Raw genomic sequence first — 12,913 nt, 5'->3', positions numbered from 1 at the left:
TGACAATAAATATAATATCGTTTAACCTCGTACCGCCCAATGTACATTACGAGGTACATTCACTTTCGGTGGAACCTCAACCTTCATTCAAATCCAACAAAGTAACATTTCATTTGTCTCGCTTTAAAAAAAAAAACCAATTAAAAATACAACTAGATTCAAACTTAATTGGCTATAATTTTGTATGGGCGCGCAACATGTCATGTATTTCAGTTTATGATTTCTAATAGTAATGCGACTACTTACAAGTTACAACGACAATAACATTCTCATGTTATTAAAGGTTATATTTGACAAATTTGTGCGTCATCGTGGATGACACAAACTATAGCGGTCACTAAAAAATAATATTTATAATATTTTAACAACACTACTTACAATACCATGTTGTCCTACTTTCTTTCATTTTACTTGAAAATTATAGATTGTTTCATAAATAAACACTACACTACACACATAAACACTAATCAATACTATAACCCAACATTTATTATTTAAAAAAATCGAAATTAGTTCCCTATTAAAAAAATCAGTTACGAACTTTTTTTCTCGTACGTAAAATTAAAAAACACAACTATTCATCACCGCAATAAATCAACAACTGCTTACAACAAATAATGTATTTCTCTAAAACAATTGCGAATCCTTTTCAATTCAACTTTATCACTTTAGAGATACAGTCCAAATTGCTATACTTGCGTAATATTAAATCTAAAAGAAGGAAAACGATCAGGTCCTCAAAACTTCACAAAGCAATTTGAGCTTTATTCCGTTCAGAAATAACTCAAATTAAGTAACACTTCTAATCGACTTAAGACATTTTCATATATGATAATCAAATTATCATTAAATTTCAACCTAATCGCGTGAGCAATAAGTTTTAAATTGACTTGCTGACGGCATGTAAACACAGGTTGAGATAAGAGTTAGTAGTAATTGGTAATCAGTTAGTGGAACTGATACTGTAATGAGGGCTAATGACACTTGACAGTGACACGGTTTGTTTAATATTTGACAGTTAATTTGACGTTTTACCCAACTGATAACGGGTTCAAGATCGTAAGTTAATTCGCTGACGTGAAATTTTCGTACCAAGCGACAGTCATATGTGACCGCCGCCGGCAAAACGTGCCACTTTATGGCTTGCCATAAGGACGCCTGTCAGGTCATTCGTATAAAGATACAAGCAAATCTCGTCCTTATGGCAAGCGACTGGGAAGTTTTGCCGGTTTCGATCACATATTCTTTCAAACATCAAACATTTATTCAGAAAATAGGCCACAGGGGCACTTTTACATGTCAATTTTTTACAAGCAATAAAAATTACGAAATACAATTACAAATTCAATGAATGAATTTATTTTTGAATGAATGAAAAAATAAATTCATTCATTCAATTTGTTATTGTATTTCGTAATTTTTATTGCTTGTAAAAAATTGACATGAACTAATGAATTTATTTTTGAATGAATGAATTTATTTTTGAATGAATGAATTTATTTTTGAATGAATGAATTTATTTTTCATAAACATCAAATTACATAGAAATCCTTAAATTAGAGACTGCTTCCTAAATAGGTATAACCTGTACTTTAGGGTAAACAGCGCTCCTCCCAAAATTGCAGATGTTTTTTGCAGAAATATAGAATCAATTAAATATAAGATAATGAAATCTTAAAGATGTATACGGTCTCTAAATGTCAAATTATACAAAAAAACTATGGTATAAAAATACAAACAACAAATACTAAAATTCTTTAGAGATGTAAAAGTCTCTAGAATAATTTATACTGCAATTCATCATTACCGGACCAGTCTGGTCTAGTGGGTAGTGGCCCTGCCTATGAAGCCGATGATCCTGGGTTCGAATCCCGGTAATGGCAATTATTTTTTATGATTTATGATTTACCGTGGGCCTTAGGCAATTTGTATGAGAATGTCCCTGTAATATTTATTTATTTATCATTATGAAAATAAATAAATCTAAATCTGAGGTGCTAACAAATTAGTTACCGATATTTTGAGATGGTACTTCACATCAAAATAATTAACTACAAATAGAAATTAAGAAAAATTTTCATTTACCGAAAGAAGCGCTGGTGGCCTAGCGGTAAGAGGACGCGCTGGTGGCCTAACGGTAAGAGGAAGCGCTGGTGGCCTAGTGGTAAGAGCGTGCGACTTGCAATCCGGAGGTCGCGGGTTCAAACCCCGGCTCGTACCAATGACATTTTCGGAACTTATGTACGAAATATCATTTGATGTTTACTAGTCGCATTTCGGTGAAGGAACACATCATGAGGAAACCGGACTAATCCCAATAAGGCCTAGTTTACCCTCTGGGTTGGAAGGTCAGATGGCAGTCGCTTTCGTAAAAACTAGTGCCTACGCCAAATCTTGGGATTAGTTGTCAAGCGGACCTCAGGCTCCCATGAGCCGTGGCAAAATGCTGGGACAACGCGAGGAAGAAGATTTACCGAAAAAATAAAAAACAAAAGAAAAGTCGCATTTCTCAAGTAAGCAACGCCTAATCACGAACAAAAGGTGAATAACATATCGACCAGGTATGAACCGTGATTAACTTTTATATTGTTTATGAGCTCCCGATATTTCGACACCCACCCGCTATCTCCAGTTACCCGTGAACAAGATGCATGTAACTGCGTCGCAATATCGGGAGCTCAAAAATGGCTCTCAGTGCATGAAAACGGGAACAAAAAATACTAATAATTTATTATTTTACTTGTTTTAATTTTAAGAAATTCTCTTTAGTGCGATATGGGTGTACTAATGTACAGTCAACCAATTTGAATCGTAGGCCACTATAGAACCTTGTCACTTTAACTAGTCTATACATGACATGCATCACTCAATAAGCACTGTCGTAGAAGTCATTATGACATGGTTCTATAGTGGCCTAGGAATCAAATTGGTTGACCGTACGTGATGCCTGAAAATAAAACTTTATTTATTTATTTTACTTTATTTAAAAACAATATAAAAGGTAATCACGGTTTATAACCCGGTCGGTTTAAGTCTAGTGAAACTAACCGTGAATCATTCAAAACTGTTAATAACCTATTATTAATTTCATTAAAACTTCTCAAAAGTAAACTAAAGACGATGATTTTACAATCATCAGTAAGTATAAATCTGCTAATTCGTTTCTGACGCGAATGGAAAACACAATTATAAGGATACAAGGAAATAAAAGGTAATGTGAGTCACGGAGTTAATAATTTAAAAAAAGCGGCCAAGTGCGATTCGGACTCGCCCATGAAGGGTTCCGTACCATTTATGACGTATAAAAAAAAACTACTTACTAGATCTCGTTCAAACCAATTTTCGGTGGAAGTTTGCATGGTAATGTACATCATATTTTTTTTTTTTGCTTTATCATTCTCTTATTTTAGAAGTTACAGGAGGTGGGGGACACATTTTGCCACTTTGGAACTGTCTCTCGCGCAAACTATTCAGTTAATAAAAAAAAGGTTATATTAGAAACCTCATTTTCGAAAACTTATCCAAAGATACCCCACACGTTATGGGTTTAAGGAAAAATATATTTGACTTTCAGTTCGAAGTATGGGGAACCACCAAAATTTATTGTTTTTTTTTTCTATTTTTGTGTGAAAATCTTAATCCGGTTCACAGAATACATCTGCTTACCAAGTTTCAACAGTATAGTTCATATAGTTTCAGAAAAAAGTTGCTGTGACATACGGACGGACAGACAGACACACAGACATGACGAATCCATAAGGGTTCCGTTTTTTGCCATTCGGCTACGGAACCCTAAAAATGTAAGCGTGAAGAGTTATCGCCCCATAGAACATTTGAATTTCGCGCCTTTTTCTACCGACAAAGTTGTTTGACAGACTGTATGAATTGAAAATATAAGTATATACACCGTGTTTTTTGTGATTTGCGTTAATTTCGAGGGTGCATTCCTGAGCTTAAATAAAGTAACTTTCTCAAAGATACCGATATTCTAACTAACTCCATTTCGGAGATAATCAATCATTAATTTTTATCTTATAAGACCCTTACGAGCGTGTACACTTGCCTTAGGGCCTGTTTACTTATTGATTAGTGTTTAGTGCGAGTTCATACATTTGCTACTAAACATACGTACTATCTCGGACGATCGACGTTCGAAATGACATTGATATGTCACAGTTTTCAATTGTTTGGTTGAGTTAAATGTAATGCCCGTGTTACAACAACGCTATATGCAACATTTAGGTACTTTTATAAAAATAAAAATAGTAAAAAAAAACAATTTTTTTTTTTTTTTTGAAAACTAACTATGCCATTTAGTTTCCTTAAACGTACTTACCGAAACCCCGGAGTTAACGCAATTCAATAAAAACACGGTGTATATATATATATATATGAACTAAACCTACCAGAAATAGAATCCTTGCCTTCGGACTCAGGGTCACCTTCTTTATCCTCGGGTTTACTATCAGTTTTCTGTAACAAAAATATCCATTATAATCTAATAAAGAATCAAAAGACAAACTTCAAAAATTTATTCTGAAAGTAGGCCTCAAGGGCTCGTTTACAAGTCAATACAACATTTATAAATACAACAGCCAATACCTGGGTAAACATTACATTATAATAATCTTAAAATAAATAATTACTACACTACAACAGAGATGTAGTCTCTATGGTAAAAAATATATTAAATCTGGAGATGTATAAGATCCCCAATGTCAGATTTGGAGGTGTAAAGTCTCCAAGTGTCCAAATGAAATGTATACTAAATAAATAAATCGCGTCTAGACTGTTAAGCTAGCAGTCTCATAAACTTATGCTACAGACTACAGAATACATAACTAGTGTGTATCCAGCAAGTCAAGTACTTATATTATACAATATTACACGGTTAATACATTAAGTTTGGAGATGTATAAAGTCTCCAAGGAGTCCACGGTATGAGAAAGATAATTTAAAGCAATGAAAGGCACCAGATTTTTGATTTTTTGGGATCTTTATTTCTATGTATATGGGCAGAGTAATCTACAAAGTTGAGTAAGTAATATATTCCATAATGGCAATGTGATTTCCTGTTCGAAGAATTTAATGTGATTCATGTCCATATTATCTATCCATTTGCCAGGGAGTCAGTCAAAAGTAGGTCACTGGCCTGATTTTACAGTGAAATGCAGAAACATGTGCAGTAGCGGCAAATAATTTATCATATTTTTTCAGACACATTTTCATTTTTTTTTTTTGGTAATTTTTGGACCAAATAGAGAGGTATGGGCACTATGAATGTGATCTCGCTTTGTGTGGTAGCGCACAGCACAGCGGATGTCATTCCAGATCTAGAGCAGAGCCCAACTGGGGAAGCTGGGGAAGGACCTTACAGAAAACCACAGCCAAATAACACTAGACCCTACTCATAGTGTTAGGTGCCTACCCGTGAATAAGGTTGCCAGAGCTCAACGAGGGTGCGGAGTGTTAGGGTCGGCAACGCGCATGTAACTTCCTTGGAGTTGCAGGCGTACATAGGCTACGGAGACTGCTTACCATCAGGCGGGCCGTATGCTTGTTGGCCACCGACGTAGTATAAGTATGAAATTTTCAAAAGCGGCGTTAGCGATTACGATGAAATCTACAATATAGGGACGTATGAAAACGACAATTCTATCAACTAGGGTACATTTTTAAAATAATTAGTTTGTCCGCGTTTTCGCAGTAGCCCGGTGGGTATTAAATTGTAATGTATAATTCCATTTAATTTTCAAACTAATCAGGGCGAAACATCGAGCCATCTAGGTTTTGTTGTTGATAAGATTCGCTTTTGAGTGTTTTCAAATAATAAATTCAATAGAGTCAGACCAAGCCAAGTTGGCAGCGTTTTTGATAGCACAGCCTGTGCAAGTGTTAAGTAAACGTTTTAATTTCATAGAAGTTTGACGTTTAAAATAACACTTGCACTGTCTGGGCTGTCAAAATCACTGCCAACTTATCTTGGTCTGACTCTATTTATAACATAATATATATATGTAGTCCTCAATCTGCGTTGTGCTAACGTGGCTGCCTGTTGCAATGGGACGTAAGTATATACATACATATATATGGTCGTGATGATAAATAAATAAATAAATATTATAGGGCATTATTACACAAATTGACTAAGTCCCACAGTAAGCTCAATAAGGCTTGTGTTGAGGGTACTTAGACAACGATATATATAATATATAAATATTTATAAATACTTAAATACATAGAAAACACCTATGACTCAGGAACAAATATCCATGCTCATCACACGAATAAATGCCCGATCCACTGGCAGGCCAGTTTTACCCTTTGGGTACGGAACGCTAATAAGTTTTTGCAAAAAAATCATTTTTGGTACAAGCTTTTATCGCTGACTGTACTTTCCACAGGCAACTAATACTCATCGAGACAATTCTAAAAACCCCAAACACAATTAGGTTGCGTTGTTTTATCACAGAGTTCCTATGGCTACCTCCTGTCTCCATCATCAGATCAGCTCCATGGTACCATATTATATATTGCATTGTCACCCGACTTACATATATACGCACGCTATGTACGCAAATTTTCAGCTTCATCGGAAACCGGGAAGTGGGTCAAATTTAACTTGCAAGATTTGTCCCATACATACTAACAGGGCAAGTTAAATAAAAGCTTGTAAAAAGAACTCTACGCTTTTTGCGATTGGCGGGAACATGCACCAAACCGTGATGAGTGGCGGAAGAAAGAAGTCCTTTGCCCAGCAGTGGGACACGAAATAAGCTATATGAAGATTTCATTTTAATCCATAAGTATATATATACCTGAATGTCGATTATCTCTAGATGTCGCATAGTATCGTTTTCTCGCCGCAATGCCGACTCCACGTCGCAGCCTGAATCTAGTACCCATAAGAGTACCAGTGTGTGGAGATCTATCACTTCCTCTTGGTCGCTGCACACAAAAAAAAAGAATACGTAAGAAACCTAAATGCAAAAATCATAAAAAATGTATAAACTGTAATAGCGTTTTCAAATTGGGTACTAGACACAATGAAACGGAATTTAAAGTTTCAATTCTACACTACCTATGTTGTCTGGAAGAGATCGCTCTGTAGCGATAAGGCCGCCTTTTATGTACCTCTATCTTCATGTATGTCAACTTTTAGCTGATATCCTGTCTTCTTCTTCCTCGCGTTGTCCCGGCATTTGCCACGGCTCATGGGAGCCTGGGGTCCGCTTGACAACTAATCCCAAAATTTGGCGTAGGCACTAGTTTTTGCGAAAGCGACTGCCATCTGACCTTCCAACCCAGAGGGTGAAGGGTGAACTAGGCCTTGTTGGGATTAGTCCGGTTTCCTCACGATGTTTTCCTTCACCGAAAAGCGACTGGTAAATATCAAATGATATTTCGTACATAAGTTCCGAAAAACTCATTGGTACGAGCCGGGGTTTGAACCAGCGACCTCCGGATTGCAAGTCGCACGTTCTTACCGCTAGGCCACCAGCGCTTGTTAGCTGATATCCTGTACTACCATTTAACAACAACAGGTACAGATGAACGACCTCGTTTTCGAGAAAAAAATATAAAATATAAAAAAAAGTAAATTTTTGAAGACAATTTTTATCTTTGATATCAATTCTCGAGTAACTGTGGAAAATTTTCTGTAACATTTATGCTTGAAATTGATGCCCTAATTCATAAGCTATCGAATGACATTTTTTTAATGTGCGATAGGTAAATGGACAGATAATGGTACATTAACCAAGTGCAGTCGTGTCTAGCAGCATAAAACTTTGTTTAAAAATGGTTGAGAAAAAACATAGGCATAGGGGGTGATTTGTCGATAAAATTCATCGTATTACACGTGGTTAACGGCTCGACTATACGTGGACAAACATATTGTATAAATGTAGCCGCCGTGCAGGTCGGGATCTCGACGACTCAAATAAAACTTCTTCCAATGTACTGGTTACAAGGGTTTAATCACCAAAACGGTTAAATGTAGAAAGTGGTTGCTTGTTGATAGTATGGAAGATTAAAGAGTGATCTTGCAATATTGGATCAGTACAAAAGGTAGTTTAAAAGGTGCTTCTAATTGGCCGCGATACAGAATATGTGGAGCGCTCCTATTGGTGCTTTTGAAAGCCTGCGAATACTAGCCGAGCCGGCGGCTGCGTTTAGCTACTGCATTGGGAATAATTTTATATAATAATAAGTTGCATTCGCAACATAAATAGAAAATTGTGCTAAAAGGCCTTCATTCAGCTTGATGCCACGAAGTGAGTCCTAGGACACACTACGTAACGCTGATTATCAGTGAAACCTGGTAAGACTAAAACTAAAATTAGAAAAACTAGTTTACTTCAGCCGTCAAACCAACTAATTCTATGCAATAAGTATGCAAAACAAAGGGTTACTTTATACAACTCACTTCGCCTTTTTCTTCTGTGCGGCCATATGTTGTTCCAAACTAGTCATGTGGAACACGTAGTTGTGTATTTCCAGAGCGCTCAATCTGAAAAAAAAGATGTTACAGCTACAAACACTTTTTACTACAAACATAAATAACAAAACGTTTAAAAAACTTTGAACTGGAACTATTTTTAGTAAAAAATCTCCCTTTTCAAAGTCAAAATTAAACAGCGGCACAGTCGCATCTTTTTATTACGGCTACGTGAATTCGATGTCCCGATATGGCTCTTATTTTTGGGGAAATCATGACTTACCTTTTAGCCAACAGAGTGTAGTACATGGCGAAGTAGGGCGTACAACTACAGGGTGAAACATAAGTCGTAAACAGAAATTGTTGTTTCTATTACAGTATTTTAAGGCAAATTCATAGCATTATCTCTACAAGCAAACAATTAAACTTTATTGATAATAATTTTTAATAACCAAAACACCAACCTTATGGTCACCCTATTCGACAAGATTTGGTCTGTAGCTTAAACTACCACTTGTTTTTCTTCCTCGCGTTATCCCGGCATTTTGCCACGGCTCTTGGGAGCCTGGGGTCCGCTTGACAACTAATTCCTAGATTTGGCGTAGGCACTAGGTTTTACGGAAGCTACTGCCATATGATTTTCTAAAGCAGAGGGTAAACTAGGCCTTATTGGGATTAGTCCGATTTCCTCACGATGTTTTCCTTCACCGAAAAACGACTGGTAAAATATCAAATGATATCATTACATAAGTTCCGAAAAATTCATTGGTTCGAGCCGGGGTTTAATCCCGCGACCTCCGGATTGCAAGTCGCACGCTTTTATCGCTAAGCCACCAGCGTTTAAGCTACCACTTGTTATGCAGAATTATTTTATCTCATTTATTGAGCCTACTTACGTTATCAAACAAGATCATCATGTGTACTTCAAAAACCTACACTGTACATTTAATGCAAACACACTTATTGGTTCTTAATCGTAGTTTATTTTAAAATTAACGCTAATTTCATACATACTTTAACAAATGTTCAAAATACTCGCCTCCTAATTCATCACACAACTGTGCCCGTCTCCTGTTGTTATCTTTGACTCTCCTTAGTACAAATTCGTCCGCTTTTACTTCGTCAAAAGCGGCTATGATTTTAAGACGAAGTTCTGCCACTGTGTTGGATACCTGCTCATAAACCTTTCTCTTGATTTCACCCCATAGGTAAAAGTCCAAAGGCGTTAAGTCAGGACTACGCGGTGGCCATTGTATGGGTCCATTTCGGCCTATCCAGCGTTCCGGGTATTCATTATCCAAGTAATTACGGACGTCACGTTGAAAATGAGCTGGAGCTCCGTCCTGCTGATAATGCAAGTCCACTAACTCCCCCTCAGGCACTCCTTCAAGCAATCCTGGGAGGACATGACGTAGGAAATGAAGATAGTTTGGGCCATTCTGACGCCCTACAATAAAGTGAGGCCCAATTACTGTATTATTGACAATACCCGCCCAAACATTCACACTGAACCTCACTTGATACGCATTCTTTCGCGCAACGTGTGGGTTTTGTTTGCTCCACCAATGTTCGTTGTGCTGGTTGAAAAGTCCGAACCTAGTAAATGTCGCTTCGTCGGTCCATAGGATGTTTGTATCCTAGTTTTGCAACAGCCACCGACAAAATTCTACTCTTTTCGCGTAATCTGCCAACACGAGATCCTGTACGGGCTGAAAATGAAAAGGATGTTGGCCAGACGCATTAAGCAAACGCCACACGTACATTTGGCTTACACGAAAGCGTCTGGCAGCTTGTCTTGTGCTCGCTTGTGGGTTTCTGTTAAAGTAGTTCCGTATCCGTCTGTACAGGTATTCCGGGCGAATAATCGGCCTTCCTCTCGCCTGTGCATGAGCTGGAACAGTAAACTGTCCATAGTCCCGGAGATTTTGAACCATGCTACGAATCAGGTTGTGTGTCGGCACTGGTGATTCGGGGTAATGTTCTTGAAATCCTTCTCGTGTTTGCTCTGTACTGTTGGTTCGAGCGTAAAGTCTTACCATTTCGAAACGCTCAATAAAAGTGTAAGGATATGCAGCCGGCATTTTAAACGCGAATTGATAATTTTCAATTTAAATTCGTACCGTCATGTTATGACTTTTGAATTTGTCATTGTCAATTTAATCTTTTTTCAACGTTCTTACCAGCAAATACAAAAAGGTTGAATGATTAATCTTAATAACATGCCCTGGGTCTATGACAGTTTGACGTACCAATTAGGGTGACCATGAGACTCAGTAAATTTAAAACAATTTTTTAATTAAAGAATTGAGAAACAACGCGTACATATTTTTGCCTGTTGTCACGTCCACATGTTTAAACTAAATTTAAACAGAAAGAAACATATGTTTCTGTTCACGACTTAGGATTCACCCTGTATATCATTTTGGACCTGTTACTGCTATATGCATTCGACGTCATGATATGGCTTTCATATTTGGAAAAAAATATGATTTACCTTTTAACCGGTAGAGTGAAATACACGGCAAGTATGCAAGAAGTAGATTGCTTTCAAAATTCGTTGGCTAGTCTAGAAAATATAGATAAACGTAAGTTGTTTTAGTACATAAGTACAGATATCAGTTATTTTTCTATCTGATACAAAGAAACTTGCATTAGCTATAACTATGTTTATTTCATTTCATTTGTGGCGACAGATATTTTAATTGTTAATATATTAATAAATAATATTAATGTTATTATATTCAAACGCCATTACGGTTCCGCGCGACGCGAGCGCGGTGAACAAGAACTTGCCTTATCGCTCGGTTCGCTTCGCCGTAGATCGGTGACCCGAGCGTGCATTCGTGCGCGCTCGGAAATCCTAGTTAGTCGGCAGATATCCACTCTCGAGGCTGGACGCATGCGCTTGCGCCGCCCGAGTAACGGTTAATGCTTACGCACCGACTCGCTTACATTTGGGATTATATTCGGTTTGCGCTGCGCGCCGAATAGCGCTTATAGTTTTAGTTTCTTTTTATGTACGCTATCCTTATGTGCTTTTTCTATCTCCTGTGCTTACTTTAAGTTTCTCTTCAACTATACTGTGCTGTGCTTTGTACTCTTATTTCTTTTCTTTGTGCTTGTGACTCTTGTGTGCCGTTATTGACAATATATATAATTAGTGTGGAAACTAGCTGGTTTTACTTCTCTCATTAGGCTAGTTCACCACATAATTGGTGACCCCGACGTGATTACGGACAGTTGTGTAACGGACATTTTTAAATATTACCGTGTAACCGGTGTGACGGCCATTTTTGAATTTTAATTTATAACAAACGTTTGTATTTTAAACTTTTACATACTTTATTGAGTTTTATATTTAAACAAGCATTACGCTCTCAAGATTTTGAGTACAGTTTCAAGTTTAAAATAGACCTTTTGAATTTTAAGTTGAAAATGCCTAATGGTAATCAGGGCGCACCTGAGGTGACTGTTCAGGTCCCTGGACCGGGGGCCAGTTCGAGTGAGTCATCCGTTAGCCACATAAGTGTTAAGCCACCGCCCTTTTATCCGGATAAGCCGACTATGTGGTTCGCTCAGCTAGATGGCCAGTTTACGTTGACAAAGATTACGAGTGACACTACCAAGTTTTATCATGCCATATCCGTTTTGGAGTATAAATACGCGGTTGAAGTTGAGGATATTATAACCAACCCGCCGGCGAGTGATAAATATGGCACCCTCAAGAGGGAACTCATTGCTCGTTTGTCAAGTTCTAAGCAGGAGCGTTTAAAGCAGTTGATGTCGAAAGAGGAGCTCGGTGACAGGAAGCCGAGCCAGTTTTTGCGGCATATTCGGAGTTTAGCGGGTGCAGATTATCCGGATGATTTTATTCGCCATTTGTGGATGAGTCGATTACCTACAGTGTTGCAAAGCATAGTCGCTTACCAGGATAATTTGCCCTTGGATACCGTGGCCCAGATGGCGGACAAGGTGCATGAAGTTACACCGCTCGGACCTGGTTATCAGGTGGCTGCGGCGTCGTCATCAAGCGTTCCTGGTTCCATGATAGACCAGTTGCACCAGAAAATTGATGCATTAGCGTCAAGGCTTGACGCGATGTCCACCTCCCGGGGCCGTCAGGGTCAGCCCCGGTCGAGGTCCCGCGGCAAGCCACGTAATCGTTCCAGGAGCCGGCCGCGAGCTGGCAAGCCCAGCAGCGACGCCCAGCGCCTCTGCTGGTACCACTACAAGTATGCGGAAAAGGCAGATAAGTGCATTCCCCCTTGTGCGTATTCAAAAAACTAGTAGATCGGTCGCTCGTAGCGGCCAGTGAAAGTGTTCCAGTGTCAAAGCGTTTATTTGTTACTGACGCTAAAACAAAAATTCAGTTTTTGGTGGACACCGGGTCCGATCTATGTGTTTATCCGGTTAGCTTTTTGCGTGCGCAACGACGTCATATTAAGACTGATTATGAACTTTACGCCGCAAATA

At 38.1% G+C, this 12,913-nt stretch overlaps 1 protein-coding gene across 5 annotated transcripts in view; it reads right to left on the bottom strand.

Annotated features, from left to right (window-relative positions):
* Positions 1-12,913, bottom strand: part of LOC133533129 (ankyrin repeat domain-containing protein 50) — a 176,502-nt gene that overhangs the window by 44,760 nt on the left and 118,829 nt on the right. For all 5 annotated transcript variants that reach the window (XM_061872085.1, XM_061872089.1, XM_061872086.1 and 2 more), the window contains 3 exons: positions 8,429-8,512; positions 6,819-6,948; positions 4,407-4,473 (listed from right to left, as the gene is read on the bottom strand). In XM_061872085.1, coding sequence (XP_061728069.1) covers positions 4,407-4,473; positions 6,819-6,948; positions 8,429-8,512 — 281 coding nt within the window. The remainder of the gene's footprint in view (positions 1-4,406; positions 4,474-6,818; positions 6,949-8,428; positions 8,513-12,913) is intronic.

The sequence above is a fragment of the Cydia pomonella genome, chromosome 28, assembly GCF_033807575.1.
Source record: "Cydia pomonella isolate Wapato2018A chromosome 28, ilCydPomo1, whole genome shotgun sequence".
Classification (NCBI taxonomy): domain Eukaryota; kingdom Metazoa; phylum Arthropoda; class Insecta; order Lepidoptera; family Tortricidae; genus Cydia; species Cydia pomonella.
The sequence above is the reverse complement of the archived record's forward strand: the minus strand, read 5'-3'. Positions and strand labels throughout refer to the sequence as shown.